The sequence below is a fragment of the Lissotriton helveticus genome, chromosome 1_2 (genome assembly GCF_964261635.1).
Source record: "Lissotriton helveticus chromosome 1_2, aLisHel1.1, whole genome shotgun sequence".
Taxonomy (NCBI): domain Eukaryota; kingdom Metazoa; phylum Chordata; class Amphibia; order Caudata; family Salamandridae; genus Lissotriton; species Lissotriton helveticus.
In genome coordinates this window covers 131,625,584-131,650,525 of record NC_136058.1, presented here as the reverse complement: position 1 = coordinate 131,650,525, position 24,942 = coordinate 131,625,584, and the positions used below count along the sequence as shown (strand labels likewise).

Sequence of the window (24,942 nt, the reverse complement as noted above, 5' to 3'; positions counted from 1 at the left end):
CACTTAAACCAGTCGCTATCACGGAGAAATGCTTTCTTTTCTCTTTTCTTTTCCAACTTTGCATGTGTGCTGCAATGTACAGCATACATGCAAGGTGAGAAACGTTTTAAGGTTAGTCTAAACATAGACTTTGTGCTGCAGGAGTAATTTTCCAGTACAAAACTAATGCTAGTCTCACGTAGACACCCTTGCACTATGCTGCAAAGGTGTGTAAATGGCGCACAGCAGCAAATTGGGGAAAGGGGAGGAGAGTGCCATATTTCTGTAAATATGGTGCTCTCCTGCTCTCTCTTTCTCACACAGCGCAGCATTTGTGGCTGATGCATTGTGCTGCATGATGATTCTGTAAATCTGGGCCCAGGAATCCATCTGCTCTGACCATGGGTGGAAAACAAGCTGGCAGCTCCTACGCCATCTAAGGACAAAGTTGGTGAGACAGGGAACCAGCGTAAGTCTCTCATGCAGCCCATTGGAGGCCACATTTCTTGTGACTCATAGGATAGACAGAGGCATGCATACCCTAAAAAAAGGAAAAACTAGGAGAATAACCCCTTTTCCTGCTGCCCACTGCTGCAAAGAAAATTGCCTTGCCCCATAAGACCACTAGGCTGGCGAGAAAGGATCGAGGCACCACCAGCAGTTCCAACCTTGCTCTGGGGCAACCAGGAGTACAGTACCCCCAAATAACCTTTATCTAAAAAATGTGAAAGTCAGTCAACCTCCCACATGACATTGTATTGATGAGCCGAGGAGAGTAACGACATTGCTTGAAGTATTCCTGGATTTGGGACTTTTAGTCTTATGGCTCCAGCACACAGGTTCCTAGTTGTTGGGTCAAGAATGTTTTGCAGCTTGTGTAAAATTAGAAAAATAGACTCCTGCAGATTGTATATTGAATGATAAAATGCTTTAATGCCAATGATGAATTTAAGAACGAATCACTGCATGTTAATGTTAATTTATTTTTGTATAGCGCTTAATCACCGGTGGTCTCTCAACGCTTTAGAGAGAGTTGCCAAAAGGTCGCTAGCGGATGCATGGCAGCTCAGGGAAGGGGAGTTTTTAGAAGATGGTTCTGACACTATGGGCCGCCCGGATGTATCACTTTTTGAGCACCTAATTGTTGAACTTTTACTGTGGGGGAGCTTCATAAGTTGGGACTCACCCACAGTGAACTCAGGATGGAAGAGACTGCATGGGGATTTTACTGGTGTCCCCCTGGCTTGACCAGGCCACTGCACAACAGCTAGAGTAAGGGAAACCGGGCTGGTTACATGCAGACACAGGTGTACGTGCGTGTGCACACGTCTAGGGGTTGCGCAGGGGAGATTCCTCGGAATAAAAAACAATATCCCAACTGGTATTATTTCAAAGACAATTAGATATGATATGCCATAGACATTATCAACAAGGAAATAAGGAGACTCATTGAATATTTGTAATGTGCTCAAGGCATCATGTTTACCAAGAAGAGGTAAGGTAAATTACGGTTGTAGCAGCACTGTAGTAAAAACAATGAATACAACCCTAATTGTACTTGGTGCTCTAGATGTGCAAGTGGCGGAAAAAGAGGCGACGCAAGTGACAATGTGATCAGCATAAACGGCGCATAGTGACTGGTGCTAAAGATATTTATAGTGAGTCAAAGAAACAATGTGGCTCTAGATAAATTTACAGAGTTCGGGTTCCGATTCAGGTTCAACCACATTGTTAGTTGCGCCTCTTATTGCGCTGGATGGTCGACGGCGTTTCGATCCTCATTGATTGGGATCTTCATCAGGACAGGGTTGGTGTGGAAAACAGTGCTGATTGGCTAGAGCAATCCAGAGATAATCGTGGATAACAGAATTCAAATTTGTCTGTATGGAAGCGGGCCTGTTAATCGAGTCGCCACAATATGTATATAGGTCCCGGTGGGCGCGATCTGATCCAGTGGTTGGCGCACAATCAATCTGGGTGGCATAGTGTCGCGCGGGGACGTCCGATGAGCTCCTGGATCAATCGGGGAAGATTCAATCTTCTATAGCGCGGTCAAACGCGGAAGTGTCCGGATCACTCGGGGAGGGGAGATTCCTAGCGGGCGCAGTCCAGAAGCAGCTACAAAGTGAATGGGGTGATAGGACTTTTGCAGAATGTGGTGGTGACATGGAATAGGCTTTATACACAGGGAAAAACGTGCCAGGGAAAGTCAGTGTGTTTTACAGTTTTTCCCTTCATTACTTCCCTTCAGGATGTGGAGCCCATGGGTTAGATTAACTTTCATAAGGCCTACAGACTCCAGACATGCACTAAAATCCACTGTAACGGGTTTGAGAAGAAGTATTCTGCAGAGTCCAAAGTCATATTTGTACTGCGTCTGGGTCAAACAGAAATGTCATATTTCTCTGAGTCAGCCATAACCAGGGCCTGGCTGAGGGCTGACCTCAGTAGCCTGGATTGATAATCTTTCTTCCTTGAGCAAAGGCCTCCTCTCCAAGGAGGAAAAGAGATGGGTGGAACTACAGGCTCAACCATCAGCAGCTATCACTGGGTGCCAGGGACAAGGCTGCACCAGGGAAAAGGCAGCTCTGGGGGAAGGGGCTTTTTCAGAGACCATGTGGCAAGAGACCCTGGACGACACCATCTTGAACCAACCCAGAGGCCTGGGCAGGAAGGACGGAGCAGGGGCAGACAAGTGATGTGTTACTGTGTGATAGGGCCAACAGAGACTTCCTGCCAGCCCCTCCCCAACTTCTTAAAAGAACTTGCACAGGAGGGGGAGCTCTCTCTGGGGTGTGGTCTGCTGAGACGGAGGGTGCTGGAGCCTGGTGCAATGAGCAGTTGGAAGGAGGAACCCCCTGACTGCTCCAGAATCCTGAAGAGCACCAGGAGAGGAGTCCAGGACTAGTGTGCAGCAGCCTGGGCTTCTGTGCAAGCAGGAGAGAGGCGCAGCAGTAGAGCCAGGCAAAGGGCTGGCGCAGGGAGTCAGTGAAGACAGCTCCCTGCTGAATCCCCCCTCTGTGAGACCCAGAGGGCGAAAGAGAGTGCTCCCAGTGGCTGGAAAACGCCACCAGGAGCAAGAAGAGGCAAAGAGGGTACAGATCGGTACCCTGGGGGCCAAGATATGCCCCCTAGAAGGTAGGCGACCTTTGACCCCTGTCCAGACCGACGAAGAAGCACGTGGCAGACCAGAAATGGAATGCCAGCTCCCACTGCAGCTTGAAAAGGTGCTGGCCAGGCGGGGAGCCGGCGGGCAGCCGGGCGTAGGCTTCCGGGCTGTCATCCAGCGAGTGAGCAGGCGGGGGTCCCCAGTGGGACCGGGACCTCATAATGAAGGGCAGAGCTGCGAGGGGCCCGGGTGGGACCGAGCCCCCAGAAAACCAGCGCGCGGCCGGGGGTGGGCTCCCTGTACGGCCTACACTCACCTGGAGTTCGGGTGGGACCGGGCCCCCCACCGAGTCCTGGAAGAGGAGCGAAGCACCAGGAATGAGGCCACCTTATTGACATAATTTCAACCTATTCATATGGCTAAAACAGCATCCATATTGCTATAACTTGATATCACACAAAGGGACATTGGTCAGCGTTCACCATTTTGAAATGATATAAAATAATTATAAAAAATGTATAATATGCAAAAAGGTAAAGATTAACTTAAAAATCTTACCAAAGAGTAAAGTGGCAAACATAAGAGGCACAAGTGCAGAACAAGGGGAAACTAAATGAGCCCTTCTAGTTATTTATTAGTCCACTAAATGCCTGGTCATGAGATCCTTGCTGAATTCTGAAGTTATGGATGGTGCACAAAAGTATGTGGGTCTCGGTTGAAATGGGGGAGAAAGACTTAGCACATCATATACCAAGTCGTTGTTCACCCGCCTCATTTAAAGGTAGGTGAAGCACCAGGATTCCAGCAGATCTGGCTTTAGGGCAGTGCAAATGGTGCGGTCGCTCTGGGCGCTGACCTGTGGAGGGGGCGCCTACCTCGGGGGGGCACAATGCTTAACAATAGCTTATGATTAGAGAGACACTTTTGCCAGTTGGTAGTGACAGATACCAAGGAGGCTGTCATGGGACATGGGGGGGGGGGGGCCAAAAATGATTGCCACACCAGGCTACACCAGCGCTAAAGCCGGCACTGTTTCCAGCAGAAGAGCAGCTCCACCTTCAGGAATATTTGACCTGCTCATCACTTTGCCAGAAGGACTGCACTTCCAATCCAAAGTACATTTGTCTCACTTTAGCCCACACGAAAAAGGTCTAGTTGTTCCTAGTAAGAAACACTGCAAAATACCCCTTCACGCTAGAAGGAAACTCCTAGGGCATTAGGGCCATTTGCTTTTTTTGTTTTACAGAAACAAGCCGCCACTTGGTTGGTATATTTCTCTGTGTACAAAAGAATATTGCACCTGAAATGGAAGATGCATGACTGAGAGATGGTAGAGTACAGGTGAAACTGGAAAATTCAAGAAACAGTAGGAGGCCATGCATTTATGCTTGTAAATGTTAATTTTGGGCTTTGATGGTTTTCTTTGGGTGAGGAGTGGGGCTTCATTGGCCAATGTGCATGTTCAAAGTTTTGAATTCTTAAGAACTGGGGATGATCACAATTTTATTTTGTATGCAGATAAGTGCCGTGGCAAATCACAAAGTCGTTCAAAATTATATGCATTTGCTTCTGCCTGTCCATAAAGAAAAATTGTGGGCATTAGCGGGCAGTATCCAACAGCGGGCCCCAATGACTCCTGCAATATCGTTAGTCCACTCACACTGTAATGGGCCGTTTATGTTTCTGGTGCCAGAGTCATTCCGAATGGCTGTGCCGCAGATACCACTTCTACTTGGTAGAAAGTATAGATGAACTCAGAAAGGCTGAAACAACCTGTTTGTGAGCATCTCAACCAGTCAAAACATTTCCTTCAAATAAGTTGAGACATTTTTTCATTCTACATGCCACCGAAGGCCCTCTTTGTCATAGACCACCTGCAGAGTGTATTTGGACATTATTACCAAACTACAAATCTTCTGTAGACTAACTCCACTTTCTGGTGGAACTAGTGACCTGTGAATATAGTGAACTGTGCCTAACCAGTTCTAGTTGTGAATAGCACATTCTATTGAGTGAAAACACAACCACCATATTATCTTACAATAGGCAAGCAAACACCTTCAACAGTAGTAATGTGTTCGTATACTTACTTGTGGGAGGTAGCTGTCTACATTGTAAGGTTTTCGAAATCTGGTGTCAAGGATATAATTTGGTGAACACCCACCAGCATAATACCTGTGGTCTAATACTAGGCCTTCGTATTGATTGGTGAAGATATTTAATCTGAAATGACAGAAAGAATATGCAATTCAACCGAATCACATTAAAGTAGTGCGTCAAAATCATTGCAATGACTGTGCCCTTCTTATTAACATGTTTATTTACTTTAAATTATTGACCTTTGATCTCTCAAACTCCTCCCTTTGCATTCTTCAAAATGTTAGCACGTTTATGTTCCCGAGTGTAAACACAGACACACATACATGCATAATAGAAGAAACCCTTAATTTAATGTTTACAACCATATTTAATCTATGAATAAATTGTCCTGCTTAGCAATGTTTCTATCCTATGACTGCTTAATTCTAATGACACTTACCCACTGGCAAGATTTTCTATCGCCCAGTATTGCTCCATCTCATTGGTGCAGGTTCGATAAACTTTTTTACAATTTTTTTCATCGGACATATCGCCACAATCATCGTCTCCATTGCACTGAAGTTTCCGTGCAATGCACCGCCCTAGCAAGCAGGTGAAGAAGATCTATATTACAATTTCAATAACTCAAAAATCTTACCATTTCATAACTAAATGCATCTATAACATAGTACAAGGAAGAAAATAATAAAATGTGAAGTTTTTCGCAGGCAACAATTTATCTTTTCAGCCTCCGCTAAATTGGAGGGTATGCCCTCCTGAAGATTTTAGAGATAGCTCAGAAAATTGAAATGATTTTCCAGAAAAGTTTGGGATTGAATTGTGAATTATACTATCTGTGAGAACGTGTCTCTATTTCTGTGGTTATCCAAATGTTTGCTTACCTGTATTGCTTGGTTCTGAACTCTGCACAATGGGGCTCTGCTGTCGAGGACCCATTTTATGAGCTCATACCTCTGAATTATTGTAAAAATGGCTAATCCCCTATTAATATATTTAACTATAAAGTAAGGCCATAGTATATGGTGCAAGAAAATAAACCACTGGTATGAAAAGTTACACGTAATGTGTGGACTGCAACAACAAAGACAACATGCCTTTACAGTATATCCGTGCAGCCTTATTACTGCAGCTTTTAAACCTGCAGGAAAATATGTAAAAATAACCCTTTTTGACGGAAAGAACCCTTCTTTTAAACATGAAATAAGACGCCCATAATGAGGCCTTCTAGAACACAAGATAGGGTGCAAGGTCTTTAAAAGTGATATATTAAATCATTTAGGGGCATATTTACAAAAAACTGGCAGAGCTTGGGTTAGCTCCAAAATAGCTAACGCACCACTCCGCCACTTTAGAAATGCAGGGATGAACCGTATTTACAATAATATGGTGCTCCCCTGCGCTGGTGCTACATTTAGCTGCCTAGCTCCAATGCAGACACCCTTGCACCTTAGTGAAAGGGTGCCACGTTGAGGGAATGATTGTTGATGTGCAGAGAGGTGTCCCTTCCCGCACATAAACAATCAAGAATGACAATGTGCAGCACACATAGAAGTTGCAAATTATCATTTTTTAATGATTGTTTATGTGCAGGAAGGGACACCTTCGCTGCACATATTCAATCATTCATACCGTTTTGCTGTTGCAGAATGCAGCACACATTGAAACAGCAAAAACGCTGAGAAATGAAATATTTCTCCTCATTTCTCCATGTTAACACCAAGTTTTCCCTGGTCTTAATTTTGACTCTGCCCCATATTTACGCCACCCTTGTAAATATGGGCATCCCGAAAATCAATGTGTGTGGTGGTGGAACACCCACTGCAACACCCACTGCCCACCCCTTTCATGCAAAGTATAGCATACAAGGTGCCTTATTTACAAGGCAGCGTTAATAGATAAGGTGAAGCCCCTTTCACCACAGGAACGGTTCCTGTGGCAATAGGGGCTTGTAAATATGCCCCTTAGTGTTCGCATGTACCTACAGTGACTTGCCCCGCAAAGCTATTACATTGTGGGCGAGGAGTGGCCTGAATGCCAGACTTGGCAGCCATGGTGTAGCTAAGCTCTGACACAATTCGCAGCTTTTCCTCTTCTATGGTTGGATCAGAGGGCCTGATGCATGGAACTGATGCAAACAGTCCCAGGAAGCCGCCAAAGAGAAAGAAAATGGCTCTTGCAGCACCATTCGGCCTCCTCCACAGTCTGACTAACAGAGGTCTACTTTCGTCAGTGCTGAGGGATTCAGCTGGACCAACCCATTGTGAACCATGTGGCCGCTTGGGGTGTGGCGGCCGGCTTCTCCCTTGGACCATGGGTCCGGCGCAGCCCCTTTCTCCCTTGCGAGTCAGGGCTGTGGCCTGACTGAAACCAGATGTGCAATGCTCCATGGAGGACATATCATACACATGCACCTTTCTGGGGTCACATGCTTTGCACTGCCTTCTCCCAAGTCTTACCTGGGCTGACCCTGTGCGTGATGGGGCCCAACCTGGGGAGTGAGTGACTTCTAGCCCACACTGATGGTCTCTCCCCCAGCTCTGCAGTAGGAGATAACTTCAGAGGCCGCTTATTTATGATATGGCTGGTTGCTGTACAGGGGCAACTGGATGTGGCCACCCACAGTGGACATTTGGCAACCCCACACCATCTCTTATTGAAGGGGGCCATGGAAATGGTTCAATTGTGGCCATCACCACAACCACTTATACCACAAGCCGGAAGGATGCACAAAGGCCTGAACATTTTATACGTGCAGGATGCTAGCTCCAATCCGTCTGAATTGCTCATCTGCTGGAAAACATCATGGCAATCTCAGGCAATTGGGTGAATCTGGCCAGATCCTGTATTTTCCCCTCTCTATATCCAATTGGATCCTAAGTTAACACACAAACTGACCACTTCCTCCTCAGAACTAGAAAATGGGAACTTGGGCAGAGAAATACGTGCCCTCTGCTCTCATTTTACTTCCTGGTCCTCTCTGCCATTGTCAGTGATGACCTGGATCTGCCTAGTGAAAATGGTGTTACTGCCAGGTTATTTCTACTACTTAGTGAATCTCTCCCTCCTAATCCCATGTTCCTTCTGCTGGAGTTTTATCTCTGCCCTTGTCACTTTGATTTGGGGTTTTGGAAAGGCGCCGCATAGCTGCCTGGCCCTTCCACACTTTGAGTACTACTACTTGGCCTCTCAGCTTCAATCTGTGGCATTGGCTCTAAAGGTGATCCTTGGCTAAAACATAATTTACTGCTAGGGATTTTCATGCAAGTTTCCTCAATTAAGAATCATTACTGGCACGACCCTCGCACCACATCCCTCAGAGCTGCTTTGCATGGCATTTACATGTCTTACCAGGACACATAAGCTTGCATCCAAGACTGCATCTAATGCTCCTGCTATTACCCTGATAGGACTTCCTACTTATACAGGTCGCCTTCATCTAGGGTAGATTCATTGATGGAATTCCGCTAGCCTATCCTTGTTGGGAGATCTGCTTGTTATCAATGAGCTACATGAATTTCAGGAACTTGCAACAGCATACAGACACTTTGAGTTGTGGATGGAGGTCTGTGCCCGTTAATCAAATGTAATTAAAGGAATAATAATTTTCAAAACTCATGTTCTGTTGTGCTTTATAGGCAAAATATGCCCTTTTAATTGCTTCTTTTCAACAGTGAAATCACACAAAAATAGCAGCCGACATGTGTTTCGCCCGATGGCCGATTGGCCGAGGTCTTTCTCAAGGCAAAGTGTCTGTTACGCGATCCTATCGCTTCTTTTAATAAGATTTAGCAAAGTGGCCTCTGCGGTGCCAGAAACATGAGTTTTGAAAATTATTATTCCTTTCATTACATTTGATTAATGGGCACAGACATCCATCCACAACTCAAATCATCCTTTTACTAATGGCTCTTGGGGGCAGCCATTTGTGAGGCGTGTGCCATTTCTAACATTGGGTCTTTACCACGGTAGCGGGATTCCTAGATTCATCTACCCATCTCAGCAAACATCAGCATACAGGTTCCCACCGGGACAATTCCTCACCTACGAACCCATATGCCAGTCTTCACCTACCCTTTTTCATACTGATCACCTTGCCCTTGCTACACATGAGTTGTTTCAAACACTGTGTACTGTATAGTACTAGCCGCTGCATAGTTGCAGCAGATGCACCCATCTCAACTGCATTTCTGACCCACCAAGGAGACATACCTCGCTAGGCAAATGCATGATGCCGACTGGGCTAATATCCTAGAATACCCTCATAAAGTTTTGCGTAGCACCCGGTATACAATTCCACATCCTAAATTGAGCATACCTTACTTCCAGTCGCAAAAATAAAATATTCTCTGGTGCATATGCACAATGTCCTCCCTGCGTCTTTTTTAATGCTTATCTACTGCAAACGCTCTGGCCCTGGTTATCACTTGCTGCTTATTGGCGGAAAGTACTCAAATTGCTATCAATCACGATCTAATACACTCTACTGACCTCACCGATGCTATATTGTTGGGTTTACAGCTCTGTCCTAAACTCGACAGAGCGGCTACTAAACTCCTTGAATTGGCTCTTCTGAGGTGAAGCACACTCTTATGATCTAATAGAACAACCCGGCATCCCCGGCAACTGAGACTTGGGCCACATTTGCGCTCTCTTGCTTTCATTCAGAGAGCACACTATTGCACAGGGACGAACAAGCTAGTATCTGGAAGTATTTCATAGCTCACGCATGGAATACTCTGGTAGAGAACTTCAGTGCATGTATCAAAGATGATGAGCAACCAGCGTAGAACACCCCAGACACACTTCTCTCTAATACCTATAATGAGGGTGATGAACTGTCATCTACCACTCATGAATAAGCAGACACCCAATTTGGCTTCCGGGGGTGGCCCTCATTTTCCCACAAATAAGGTAGGACACTGTGGGTCCCAATATCTTCATTAACCCTTTGGACATTGAGTGATTCCGGAATGGGGAATGGGGGTAAGGTTAGGGTTATTTATAATGTTGCTTATGATTAGCCCTGTCTTTGCTCATAAAATAAAATGATAGGTGTTCTTCTAGTCATCCCTACCATGCAGAATAATACCATTGCGGCATACATGTTATAATGTTATTGTACCTACAACTTATAAGAGTGATATAGTATTGTATATACAACCTGCTTCAATATAAACTAAGTAAAAAAACTGAATAAAACCATATTTCTGTTAACTTTGGTTTGTGATAGGCTACTGAGTTAATGCAAACCCTGTTTTTAGAGTGAATTGAGGAGATTACAATATATTTAAAAAATGATTATGTTTTAAAAAGTTACATTTTGTCTGCCTAAACCTAGAGGAGGGTAATTGACATTAGCCTGGTGGAATATGGGCTTGCCTGTGTGACCCCCTTGATGAGGTATGAAAACTGATCACAGAACAGTAACAATGGCTTAGGCCTTTAGAAAGATGACCTGGGTGTGCGGTATGTAACTCTCAGCAGCTCAGGATCTTAATTAACTTCAAAGGACCAGAGTGACACAACCCATTCATAGTTCACTGTGAAGGGAGACCTGGAGAAGAGAATGCTTTTGTCTCGTGTGGTCTCTCTAGCCAGTTTGGTAACATCCCAGGGGGGAAGAGAGCTGGTCCTAGAACCAGTTTGATGTAGCTGAGGAGGAGGGCACAGCTCATTTCGCTAAATACATCACTAGTTAGCAGACAAGCCACCTCCAGGAGCAGCAAGACTGTGCCATCGTGGACTTCACTTAGAATAATGAACTATGGGAGAATTTGTGATAAGGGTAACTGGATGTTCAGCAAAAGTGAAAACAATTGCCCTTTTCCTCATTGGTAAGAGTGTCCAAGTGTCATTCCCATGCCTTGGCTAGTGATCCTACAATGTAGCAGCTTACCCACAGCACTTCAGAACACTTTTTGGACGTGCTGAAGAACAGGAGCGGACTAGACCTGCTGTTTAAGAATTGTATGGATACCTGAAGGGCAGGTACTCCTCCAACTTGTACTCAAGACTAAGACCTCCTGTGTTGCAATAGGAACACAGCACGCTGCAAGTTGTCTCGTTCCTGAATTGCCCAGCTTGCCAGTGGCAACTTGACATGAACTCAACTCTGTTGTTGGCCTCTCCTGGAGTGAGTCCTCACTCTAAGCGCTGTCTCCCAGATCATGGGACCCTTAGAGGTCTCCAGAAGGAGCTGCTATAGAAATTCTGACAAGTTGTGATTTGGAAAATGTTTGGACTTCCAAGTTCTCCGGAGCTTCAATGAGACCTCGAGGCGACAGTGGCTGATTTCAGCTCTATCATTACATAGAAGGGTAGACCCAAAAGTACTGGGACCTGGGTATTCAATGTTACAGGGAAAATGGTCCCAGTAAGTACATTACAGAAAACCCAAATAGTTGTTAAAAATATTCCAGACTAAAGTAATTACACATTTAGTAAGTGAGAGATGGTATTTATTCACATCCTCACCAAAGCACATATATGCAAAAGCACGTCATTGAATATAAACAATGTGCCCGAAGAAAAAGGGAAGAAGTGTGGTAGGTAAGCGGTTTTGTGAGGATTAGAGGTCAGTGGACAGTTTCAAAGGTTCAATGTGGTCATAAAATAAATAGTTGACATCACAGAAGCATATTATTAAGCGACATGAAGAGCAGTTGTAGACCTAACCCATATAATAAAACACAGTAACAATAATCTGTTGTTCCTGGGTAGGTGAAAGTACAGAAAGTCGAAGTTTCGACCCCCGAATAGTGTAGGTTGAGTTCCACCTTACTATGGGGTCTTCATCAGGACTGGGATGTGTGGAGGGAGTGGGAAGGGGCACTTAGGGTGAATGAAAAAAGAATAAACTAACAGAACTAAATCTGCTTAAGCAAAAGGCAAAATAATTGCAAATAATTACCAGATAGCCACCATAGATTGTGAGGCAGAGTCAAGGAAAAAGGAGGAGGCCCGTAGGCTACTAGTAACAGAGAGCGCGCTATCACCTGAAAAAGAAGGTAATTGTATGAGTGGCCTATAGATTAGAAGAATGCCACACACATAAGGGCTTAAACCATTGCCTGCTTGAAAACATGTAATATAATCATGCTAAGAACTAATCACATAGCTTCCATAGTGAGGAACATGAAGTTTCCTCCACTTATGGCAATAGGTGATAACTGGTCAATTGCGTCAAAGTTATAAAACAGGAGGGAGACAGGAGTAGATTAATCAGTAGATACAGTAGGCTCTAGGCTTGCACCTGAAGGATTTTGGGCGCTATGGTGGATTGTAGAGAGGTTTTTGTCACCAGTGAGTGTATTGAGGCGCTGGCAGGGTCCTGTTTATTAGCCGAATAGCCAGGTCATCAGGGACTTGGAGAACTCTGGAAGAGATCCACAGGTGACATGAGTAGCTTGTTCCATGTCTTTACTGGTAGGCAGGCAAAGAAGAGACCTGCATATCTTCTATGTCAATATTGTGACCTGACAATGATGCAAAGAGTATCTTCCGACGTAAAGATTAGGTGGCCACCCAATTTGAGTTTCCTCCACTCTGAGCGGTTCCCACCAAGACAAATTCCTTGACAGGGTCTCGTCCTTGAATATCTGGCTTAGAGAAGACTTCGGTGGATACAGCCTGCAAACTTGCAATGCTGGAGGATTTCAATTTGCATTTCATAGGCTAAGTCAGAAGGTAGAATCTTTGACCAGGATGTACCTACTTGGTGCATCGAACTCACATGCCATTATGGTCATTCTGAAATTCTGCCTAGGTTCAAGTTAACTATGTATTGTGACCACTGATAAACACTTTACTTGCTCTTGGTGCTTTTACCTTAAATCATTAAAAATGTATACCTATGGTTCCTCTTATTGGAATCTTGTCATTTTGGTGTCATTTTGCTTAATAAATGTTTATTATTTGTATAAATTAGCTGTGGAATTTTTACTGTGTTTGTTTTGACTTTGTAACAGTTTTGTTACTTTGCACATTTTCCTGCATTGAGCTCGTCTGCTCTGTGCCAGAGCTACGGGGTGTTAAGCCCAAGTTCAAATTATTGAAACTAGGGGCCTTATTTATGAAGGCCTTGCGCCGCCGGTGCGTCACTTTTAACATGGGAAAAAGTGACGCACCGGTGGCGCAAGGCCTTCATAAATAAGGCCCTAGGTTTTTCCCTGACAAGGCCCTATTCTCTATGGTGGTCTCATATCCACTCCAATTAATAACACACTTTCACATAGTATACACAGGGAGGACTAATTGAAAAGAGGCAGAGACAGCATTAATGAAGGAAGTGGGTGGGGCAATACCACAAAGTGGTTGAGCAAAGTTGCAAGGGACAGATAAGATTCCACTTGATAATATTCTCTGTAGTCAGAATGCTCACTAATGCAAAGTAGCTAAATAAAGAATCCTTTCTGTGCCAATTGAACATAAACAGTAAGAGACCAATTCACGAAGGCATTTAAGAGTATGGTGATTGGATTCTGAAAACAAAAAAACGGGATACGCAAAAATAAAAGTAGGACTATACTTTAACATCAACTGAGGTGTGCAAAATAATCTCAAATGGTCACCAACATAGGAAGCAAAGGAAGTGGGGAACTAGGGTAAACTAGATGAAATGTTTACACACACTATCATTTGTCTTAATTAAATTGATATTTAATAAGGTTTGGTAGCTAATACTGTGCAAGAAAACTTGAACTAGCAAACTCTGTGCTTAATCGACCCTATCTGAAAACTGGGGCATGTGTTAAGTTTACTGAAATGCGCTAGAAAGGATGCTGAAAAAGAAGGAACTACCCTAGTAAATCCAGATCACCTATTGACCCTATTTATGAGTATGTGAAGTAGTACACTGCAATAATACTACACATACTAATAAATGCCTATGGGAATAGAGTCCATAGTTTGGAATATAGACGAGTATTACAAAGGATTTTCGTCTGTCTCAAAAGGAAGCAACCAAAACTGAAACATTAGGGTGGGGTTAACTTACAGGATCTGGGCCAATTCACAAAGGCAACTATGAGTTTGTGAAGTAGTAGTCCCGTAAACGCTTTTGTGATTCGACCCCTCTATGTTGTACATCATTTTTAATTTTTCTCAGAAGGAAGTGTCGTGTATTTCTATAGGTTCTGAATCAGTCCCCCTATTCCTGACCCTATTCTGGTTAAACTAACTATCAAGTTAACTAACAGTCAGCCCATGAGGCAAGAAAAACCCCCATGATGCAGATACCGTTATCTGACGCAGTCACACTACGGCACAGGAACGTGTTATCTGATTAGGTCATAACGCTTGAGATCTAATTAGACAAGCGACATTCCTCCAGCCCCTGATAAGGCATACGACGTTCTCATAACAAATCAAACCTATGACAACCTGGATAATCCGTGCGGCCATTGTTTTGATTTCACAGAGAACTTTAGTAAAGAATGTGCTAACGAGCAAGTCGTATGACATCTTTATTGACGTATCTATGTCCATCCTTACGTCAATCTCGGCACCTTTAAGGTATAAATATTGCCGACCTTGCCCTATGCAAACACACGCGTGGTGACAAGACGGAGCAGCCATACTTGCCGAAGCCGAGAGCAGAAGCAGACCCCGCTGGCAGCAGCCCCGCCTTCCTGACGCGCTGAGAGACGCGCTGCTATCTCAAGCCGAGAGACCCAGCACCGGCGTTTCTGGGCAGCCCTCGCAGGCAGCCTGGAATATCGAGAGCAGAGAAAGAGATACTATTCCTCATCCATCCTAAATTCCAGGTACAGAACTGAATAACCCCTCACAGAGAATTCTTTAGTTATTCACTTGGCAAAAACAAACTTAACTTAAACTGTAACTTTCTATTCCCGCCCACGCATTAGACTTAGGTCAGGTACACGGGGTAGGCGTATTTAGAAACACCAGTTGAGTACGTTTAGTCAAATGTATATGTGTATGTAAATATATTTTAATCATTTTAAACATCATATGGCTCAGAAACCATATCAATGTTTTTACAGTATTATTTTATACTATTGCTTTTAATGTATGCACTTTACTTAACTATAAGTATTGCAATAATATCGATCCATTTCTCATGTATGAGAAAAGAGACTGATCAATAAATAACACCTTTTTATTGAACACGCCCGTCTCTTCCTTTTCTCTACATTCTGATGAGACTAAGAATGCACGTACTGACTGAGTAAAATAATTGCCTTGTGCTCACACGACTCTCGAGATTGACTCTTGATTAGGGGAGAGCAAAGTTGTCATGTTCTATGGTTGTCAGAAACTAAATCCCTTCTTGTCTAATCAGGGGAGTTAATTCCTTCCTTGAACATTCGAGAAAGTTTCTAGCGAACTCTGAGCTTAGCTGGCAAACCCAAAAATTAAGTCTAGTATCGACAGTAGTAGACCTAGTTAACGTCTGGTCTAGGCCTTTACTGCTGTAGGTACTATTCCAATGCGCAGAGCCTATTGGGAAAATAGGAGCTACACTACATGGCGCCCAACGCGTTTGGAAAGGGCGATAAAACTAACGTAAGACATTTAGAGTAACTCAGTCGTGCTTTCTCACTCAGACCCCTTTTCCCAAATACTCCAAAGACGTCTGGAGTGGGTGAAAGGTTATATCCTCCAAAACCTCGCAGGAGGGAACTCCTATGTATGGTTCTTGGTCAAGTCAACGTTGAAGGATAAACAGTTCCAAAATATTGTGCATCTAATCTTTGTTCCATAAAGAAACCTGATCTGCAAATAGACATAATACCATCCTGTCTGTAAAATGGGAGACAGTGATGAAGAAAGAGAGGCAGTTAGATTAGCTACTGAACTCGCAGATGCTGATGCTACCATGCAAGCAGCAGACCCGAATATAACACTCATTCCGGTCATTAAAAGGAGATCTATAACCTTAAAACTTATAGAAAATGGACTGACACCTAGAGGTGGCACAGTCATATTCGTAATTGAGGCACACGAATATCGGCAGACAGAGGTATACTATTCATGGATACATTTTCCGGCAGCAAATGCTGTAACAAAGTACTTCCACTATTACAAAGTAGAGGAACCTCCTGAAACATACACTCCTTTCGAGGAGGTGGAAGTACCACTCAAATTCCAAGAGCATTTGCTCTTATTTGATGGCGCCCTAATACATAACAATCACATTACAAGGCTCGGTCCTTTAGGAAGACCAGGAGCAACGTGGCCGGTCTTAGCCGGATACACACCACATCCAGACATCGAAAGAATGCCTGCAGCAGAGCTGTTAATACAGCTAAAACAACTACTAAAAATTCATAGACAATTAGTTCAGTATGTAATGCGGACTTCAACAATTCAGCCAGCGATTAAACTTCCACAGCTGACCCCTCACCAGGGGAACACAAATAAAATTACACCACAGAACATCCAATCCTGCCTAGGTAAAGTTCCAGCTAAACGGGAACAAATACCATTCTGGTTGGCACAGAAAATCACCCAAATAGAGGCGGTGTTTCCTGACACCACCCCATTAGAAAAACACAGGATTCTGACTATATGTCTCCCAATGGGAATCGCACCACACATTGAGGACTGTGACACTTGGGGTACAGTCTTTGCTTCCATCTACACAAAAACGCACGGTGTTCCATCCATTTCGGTAATACCAGATGTGCTAAAACAAATTCAAGATGAATACGGTCCAGAACCTGCTTTAACTCTTGGTATGAAATTACTAAAAGACTTCAAGCAGGTCTCGGCTATATTATTAGCCAACATAAAAGGTGAAGCAGCAAACGTGGCGATCCGCCAGAGGTTAAAAGAGACAGATATAGCAGACCAACCAGCTGAAATTGCAAGAATCATAGAAAAATCCTATGAAGAACTAGGCAGAGATAGTCTAGGTGGAATACCAGTAAAACCGCAACTGACTACAAGTCCAGAAAAAATATTTAATAATAATAATTCACCAAAAAAGAACTGGGATGGAAACAAACAATCCAATCCTAAAGAAAAGAAATTCCAGTCCCGAGGAAGGTCTCCTAGGCGAAGAGAGAAATCTCCAAACCAAAGACAGAGGTCACCGCAGAGTGACCCCTCGGGGAATAGATATAACCTTAGAAATAGGGATAATATTAAAAAGCCTGATAGATATCAAGACATTGATACACGTCCCTCTCAATCTTTTCAGAATTCCTCGCAGAAATCGGAAAGAAGAGGACGATCAGAAGAGCACGCCAAGTCCAAAGACAAGGAACCTGCTCAGCTAAAAAAGAAATTACAATTTCCAAAAAAGAAGGTAGCCAGTATCAAGGTAGTTAAAAATGCCGAGAATAATGAGGACACAACTGAAAAACGGAGAGTGGGCTCAGACAATGCTAGACAGCGCAGCAGAGGTGAGCATAGCTCGCAAAGTCCTTATGAATCATCTGGAGACAGTGGACACGAATGAATACCTTCAAGTGGAAACTGCAGACACCAGAGTTAGCAAGCCCCACAAGATATACGAGATAACATTACGTATAGAGGGAGATAAGACTAGGAAAATAAGGGGACTATTTTGGGATAACCTCTCCAAAGGCTATGACATCCTTCTAGCTGAAAAAGACTGGCCACCAGAGTTTGTCAGGGAGTGCCCTCATGGCGAAGAAGTAATTATGCCTGCCTTCTCGAATCAAATACCGATTCATAAAAAATACACACTTGCTAGAAAGTGGGCAGTGGCCTTAGCACCTGCTTTATATAAAAATCATGTAGGATGGGATGAGGATTCTCCTCCTCACAAAATCCAGTTAAAATCACAACCTACTGCACAAAGGCAGTACCCAATTAAGCAAGAAGCTAAAAAACAGATAAATGAAATACTAGATCAGCTAGAATACCAGGGGGTGATTGAAACTTGCACCTCACAAATGAACAATCCTTTGTTTCCGGTCTCCAAACCAGACAATTCATATCGTCTAGTTTTGGATTACCGACACCTTAACACATGTTGCAAAACCTTTGCAGTGCAAAACTCACACAGTGCTGCACTAATGAATAACATAGTGCGCAAAAAATACAAAACAACCTTGGACATCTCCAATGGATTCTTTTGTCAAAACATAGCACCAGAGAGCAGATATTTAACTGCATTCTCAGTAAATGGCACTCAAAAACAATTCTGTCGGTTAGCCCAGGGGTACAAGAACAGCCCGGGGGTATTCTCAGCGAGAGTAACAGAATTACTACAACTATATGATGATGAAGCATTATCTTATGTCGATGACATTTACTTAACAGATGATGACTTGGAGACTCACTTGAAAAGGGTGAACACCATAATACTTGGGTTCGCTGCAGAGGGTTACAAATTCAACTTTAAAAAATCCAGAATTGCCCATCTGACGGTCCTATTCTTAGGATATGAGTTATCAAGTGAAGGCAAAAGCCTGGCAGACAATTTCCTAGAGAAATGTGCCGTAATCCAAGCTCCTAAAACACTAAAAAACCTACAGTCAATTCTAGGCTTCCTAAATTTCGGAAGAACATACATTGCAAATTACGCAGAAAGGGTCAAACCCCTTTATGATCTAATTAAACCAGACTTTAAAAGATCCAATTGGACTCAAACACACACAGAAATTTTGAGATCCTTACAAACAGACATGCTAATTAAAACAAAATTAGAAACACGTGATAACACACGCAACCTTGTGATCCGAGTCATCCCAGGGAGATGCGGATTCACATACCTGACCTCTAATGAGGGAGAAACGGTACCAATTGCATTCAAATCACACATGTACACAGAAGCTGAACAGAAATTCAGTAATACAGAAAAAATAATTTGTGCAGTTCAAACCGCAATGGCTAGAGAAAAAGACATAGCTGACGGTAGACATAGCACAGTCAGAACAGCAGAATCAGCCTTTGAGGCACTAACAACACCGTGTAATTTACCAACAACAACATTGAATCCGGAATGGATACAATGGGTGAATTCAATCACAACGGACAAAGTATACTACTACTTTGATCCAGAACTAGAAGAATTAAAAAATCTAAAATATGAAAAGACGTAACCTCTGCCAATCGACATTCTGCCTCTACGACATTACGCCTGTGTAATCTATACAGACGGACATGCTCAACCCTCCGTTTGGGGAGAACAAGCATACAACCCCACATGTGAGATTACAAAAGAAGTGTGGCGCGGAGGTATATTAAAACCTCTATTAACAAAATCACACTCAGTAGAAACTAATTCAGAACAACAAACTGAAATAATAGCATTGAAAATGGCGCTAGATAATGCGGATCGCGAATTCCCGACACTTATAGTGTCAGATTCATATTACTGCGTCAAATCATATAACAGCGATTTGCAGACATGGATTCAAAACGAAACAAAGATGACACAGATGCACAAATAAAACAGAAACTGCTCTGGGAACAAATAGCTCTTTTACAAAAAGAACTACCAAAGACTCACGTGACTCACTCACTGAGTCATCAACGTGATGGCGTTCACGTTGTAGGGAATTCATTGGCTGAAACAGCCGCAGCGGCAGCCACTAAACCGGCTCCCGAAGTTCGAAAAAAGCGTACATTAAAATACATTGACGGTGAAACATTGCTGGCGGTGAAAACGTCATTAAAAGGCGACTGCTCAGCGTTACCGATCAACTATCCACTCAATTATACATACATAATCGATGCAAACTCCGTCCCTTTTGCTCGAATCCCTGGAGTGGGGGATAGAGTGATTCCAAACATGGACAGGAGAAACTTGTTAATCGCAGACGCACACATGGGCGAGGGTCTCAGACACCTTAAATTAAAAGATTCTCTGGAAGAATTACAATCACGGTACTGGTGGCCAGGCATGAGCCTGCACTACACCATGTTTGTAAAAAACTGCCCAAACTGCAACAGAGATCGCAGTGGGGAGAGAAGCAGTTTAATACCTCGTCGTATCAAGGCAGATAATATTACCAGCAAAAAGAATGGCTTGCGATTAACATATACAGGCTAGTTTCCACTTATAATGTAGATCCTCAGCACTCGGCTGACGTCCGGACTGTTATACAAAGATTTGCGAGTCTAAATGGCATATACGCTAAGAGCATGCTACGTTCGACCATTGTTTTCACTCAGGCAATCCAGCCTGGGGGGGAAACATGGCCAAATGAGCACAGCCCAGCGGGAATCTTCTCACTTCCTTCCTGAGGGTACGGGATGGTGTAAAGAAAAAACCAAGGCAGAAAGCAATCTATAATGGAAAGGATATTAGGTTCGGGAGCTGGGTGGGTCAAACATCTAATAAGTGTCCAACGTAGTCTAAATAACTTGCCAAGAAATTCTCTGAAGGGATTCAGTCCGTACGAATTATTATTCGGAACTAGGATGTTGATCTCTGACCTTGATAGTCAGACTTCAGTGGTAATAGAAAAAACCTTTGATGTCAAAGACCGTTTGGCTATTTTGCAGGACTTAAACAAAACAAGAAAAGACCTGAGCAACATACAGTTGAAACAACAGCCAACGACCACTGAAGAATCACCACCTGTCCCAGCAAGACCTGTCTGGATTCCAAAAGTCGGGGATCTAGTCAGGGAAAAGATCGCGGTAAAGAAGGAATTTGGGCCTTCTTACAGAAAAGCAGTTCCTGTCTTGTCTGTCAACGGGACAAGATCAGTTGTACTACCGCCACTTGCTGGAAAAAAGGAGAACCGAGTTGTATCCATCGACCTGGTAAAACCACAACATGTGGCCGATAACAAACAGTAGGCCAAGTGGACTCCCAATAAGTAGCAGAACACCAAGGTTTGCTACCAGCACAGAGGTCCTAACAAAAAGGCTCATCACATTTGAAACGCCTAAAGAAGAACAAGAAGGACTATGCAACAATGCAATAGAACTCAGACCTCTGAAAACCCAAATAAAGACATTTAGCAGAGACACACCAATCTATACTGAAGTACCAAGTGAAAATGCAAAAAACAGAAATCCTGAACCAATTGGAACAATTGACAGAACTGCATCCGGTTACTTCATCAACTTCGATGATTCCTCTGACGGCTTCAGTGAATCAAAGACACAGCTATCATCAAAATCCTTTAAAGACAAAGCTAAGGAACTTTTGAAACATCTGAAAGAAACATATCTGGTTTCTCCATGGATTGAATTTTGGGTGGGTTTTGGTGCATTTATCCTCATACTTTGGCTCATCATGGTATTTACTTTGGGACGCTTCATTGAGGGAAAATATGCTAAAATGGACACAGCAAGTCAGAACATCAACTTGATCCTCAAACCACACACATCTTCACACGTCGAGAAAAGAGAACTTTCTTCAGAACTTTCTTCAGCCAACTTCACAGCCAATCCGATACCTGGTGGGGTAGCCTGGGACAACACTGACTATGAAATTTATGGTCCGGTCGAGATCCTGAAATATCCACACCAAATCAAGATCTCATTGAGTGATTTTGCAAAACCAAACTCATTTGCTGATGATTGGGACTTCGAAAGCATTAACAACATGATGTCTGACTTAGTAATGTCTGCTAAATTTACAAAACATGATTATTTGCAAGGTTCTACAAATTATGATAGTATGTATTGCTACAACCATTATGGTAACCATTTTTTGCATAAATCTGCACAACCTAGAAATGTTTTAAATTATAATCAATGGGAACATTGTGCTACACCTCCAAAAGGGAGCTCAAGAACCATTTATGACAAATATTCATATTTTTCAGGTTTTAACACAAGTAATGCTGAAACTTTTTATTTTAAATTATCAAACAAGACAGGGATGAAAACCATGATAACCAACACAAAATTGATATATTCAGATTCATTCTTTGAAAAAATGAATACTTTTGGATTTGATTATTGGGACAAAAATGTTGATTTGAAAAGTGTTTGGGGTACAAAAGATTGGCAAGTACAGGGTTTAGAAGCTTTGTTAAGAGCCTGCATGATCCCAGAACAAATGATATTTTTAAATGACACTGTTCAACAAACCACCTGTCTTGGCTTAGCCAAAATCAAAGATTTAAATAAACCGTCTATTCCAAAGCCAACAATGTTTAGCAATAACTCTGATACAGATGAAGAGATAGACGTAAACCATATATTAAACCAAAACAGAACACATCCTGATTGGAAACAATGGTTGATCTGGCCCACAGATACAAATAACTGTCAAGATAGATTCCTGAATAAAACACAGGGTTTCAAAATGACCAGGCCAGACCCTAGATATCCCCAAAGACATCACCCAGGGATAATAACAACCTACAGTGTGGGCAAATTATGCCTTCAATGGCTACAGACTTCCACACTGCCTGAAATTAAGCAACACCTAACTTTACTTACTGATGGTGCTGACTTGCGTGATTTCATACTGGGACCACGCAAACAGCGTCAAAAGCGTTTCATAGCAGCCTCTGTATATGCAGCATACAATGAGGCCTGGAAGGTTACTCAAATTGAGACAGCAGAAAGAATACGGGAAATTGACCGTATTAATTTGGAAAAATCACTTTCTGTAGTGGACAATGGGTTAATGACTCTGTCCTCCAGAATTTTTTCATTGGACAGCATTGTGTCTTCAGCAATCGATATATTATCGCAAGACTTACTGTTATTACAACATGGTCAGTCACAATTGCGTTCCATTGTACAGCTTGGCTGGACGTTACAAAATCTGCGTTCAGGCTATGTGCCTTGGCGTTTAATCAACACAACGTCACTATTCCAAATCTTTAACCTTACTGATAGACAAATCGGTATGGCGCAAAAGGGTGCTGATTATACAATCTTGAGCATTGAAAAACTAGAAAGATTACCGTTGACAATGTCAGAACGACCTGTCAGTGAATGGATAATCCACGGAATCATAAATATTCCAATCTCAACCTTCAGGTTTCAATACTGCCAAAAATATATACAGGCTGGCATGTACGAGAAATTGGGAAAAGGGTACCTTAAAACAACTTGGAACCTGCCCTATTCACATGCATGTGTCAGTAATAAAGGACAGAAAGTGTTTCTTAGTGGCAACAATTGTGCTATGTCACTAAGCGGCACGCTTCTGTGTAACGGAATTAGTTTGCATGGAGCCTGTGAAGGGAATTCATACAACCTTTCATGTCACCAGCAAGGCGCACCTGCAACTGAAATAGAACCATTCTTTCAAAGACTCTATAATGGGAGTTACATTCTTATTGTAGACCGCAGATGTTGCAGTCTTATGCCCGGGACTCCTTATCTAGTAACTACAACGGCGAAGGTCAAGTGCTGTGGACGTTCTTTATTCCCCAGCTCCTTTCCAGACAGGGAGGCAAGGGCATGGCCCAGTTTGAAAATTACTTCTATTCGAATAGATACTTTAAGCAGAATGAAAACAGTGCTTCTTCAGACGCCTACAAGGCTCACGTCATCAAAAGAAACGTATGATCTACAAGTCGCAAGGACGACTGCAGAGATACATACATTATTATCGACTAATTCCCCCGTACATTTCGCGGAAATCCTGAGCGAAATCTTAAATATTTCTGATACCACTGGGGTCTTAAAGGTATTTAAGACAGTATTTTCGATGGCATTAACACCATTCAAAGCCATACTGGGTATTTTTCCAGATTTCGTCCATTCGATTTTTGGCGGACTTCCCCTGATCCTGGGACTAATTGCAGGAATCCTATTCCTAGTCCTTATTTTTCGTTATGGCAACCCATGTCACAGATCAAACTCTCGCGACAATGGAAGATACGATCCTAGCCATTGGATACCGGGACCGGATATCAAAAATCCTGGGACTCTCCCGGCTTAGAGACCTGAACATGACTTGGTTTCTATCATTTCGACCAATGTGGCAAAGGTGTGTTTTACCTGTACTAAGGTGTCTGCTATGCGGAGAAGAATGCGTGTTAGACACCTGTCTGACGCTACAATCGGATGCGCCAGTGGATGCAGATACACTGTTGGTTCCTACCAAGGTTCACGCTTTGTGCTGCCCTCAAAGGCTGCCAATCCTGATGACGGCATTCCTGGAATCTTCACCACTACGATTGAAGAGTAGTGAAGTTCAAGATGAAAGCAACATCGAACAGGTACGACCTTCTGTCAGCAATGCGAATCAGAATGTCAATGGAGACAATCATGCGCACGAATGCATGGTTACCCCTATTTCCGACTTAGTGGAATTTTCCCATGAAGCTGTTGACAGTTTTTTCGAAAGCCTGAATGATATGATGTTCTCTCCAGAACAGAAATAGAGACTTTTGAGTACACTCGCACACGGCGTTCCCTGAATTCGGCCTTCAACTTTAAAAATAAAGTCACATGAACAATTTCACTCCAGCTCACGGACAGCAATATTTTTCAGCAAGCCCCTTAAAATATTTTTCTACATATTTTTTTCCCGGGACACTGATCTTCTGCTTAAAGTAAGAAACTATTCCTAGAGAACTAAAATTTCTATTTTTAGATACTTTATAGACTTTAGCTGCTCGCTGGTATGTTCACAAATATTTTATTATGTGATGAAATGGTCTCGAACTTCCTTTCTGTATAGCCATATTAAGAGCCATTTCATGTGTATTTCTCATATACCAATAAGCAATAATGCATAAAAATGCGTGTTTACTTTTGCATTTAATTCATAGCTTAAGTGCATACAATATATATGACTGCAATTTTTCAGTATATTTGAAAATTTCGAAATGCATTTATGTATTTTGGGGTGGTAAGGTATACACTATACTCTATAGTATGTTGTA

At 42.9% G+C, this 24,942-nt stretch overlaps 1 protein-coding gene across 1 annotated transcript in view; it reads right to left on the bottom strand.

Moving 5' to 3' along the window:
* The window catches only part of C8B (complement C8 beta chain), a 228,595-nt gene that overhangs the window by 123,032 nt on the left and 80,621 nt on the right, over positions 1 to 24,942 (bottom strand). Inside the window, exons 4-5 of the mRNA XM_078670066.1 lie at positions 5,628 to 5,769; positions 5,179 to 5,311 (exon numbers count right to left, since the gene is read on the bottom strand). Of these exons, the coding sequence (XP_078526192.1) occupies positions 5,179 to 5,311; positions 5,628 to 5,769 (275 nt within the window). The remainder of the gene's footprint in view (positions 1 to 5,178; positions 5,312 to 5,627; positions 5,770 to 24,942) is intronic.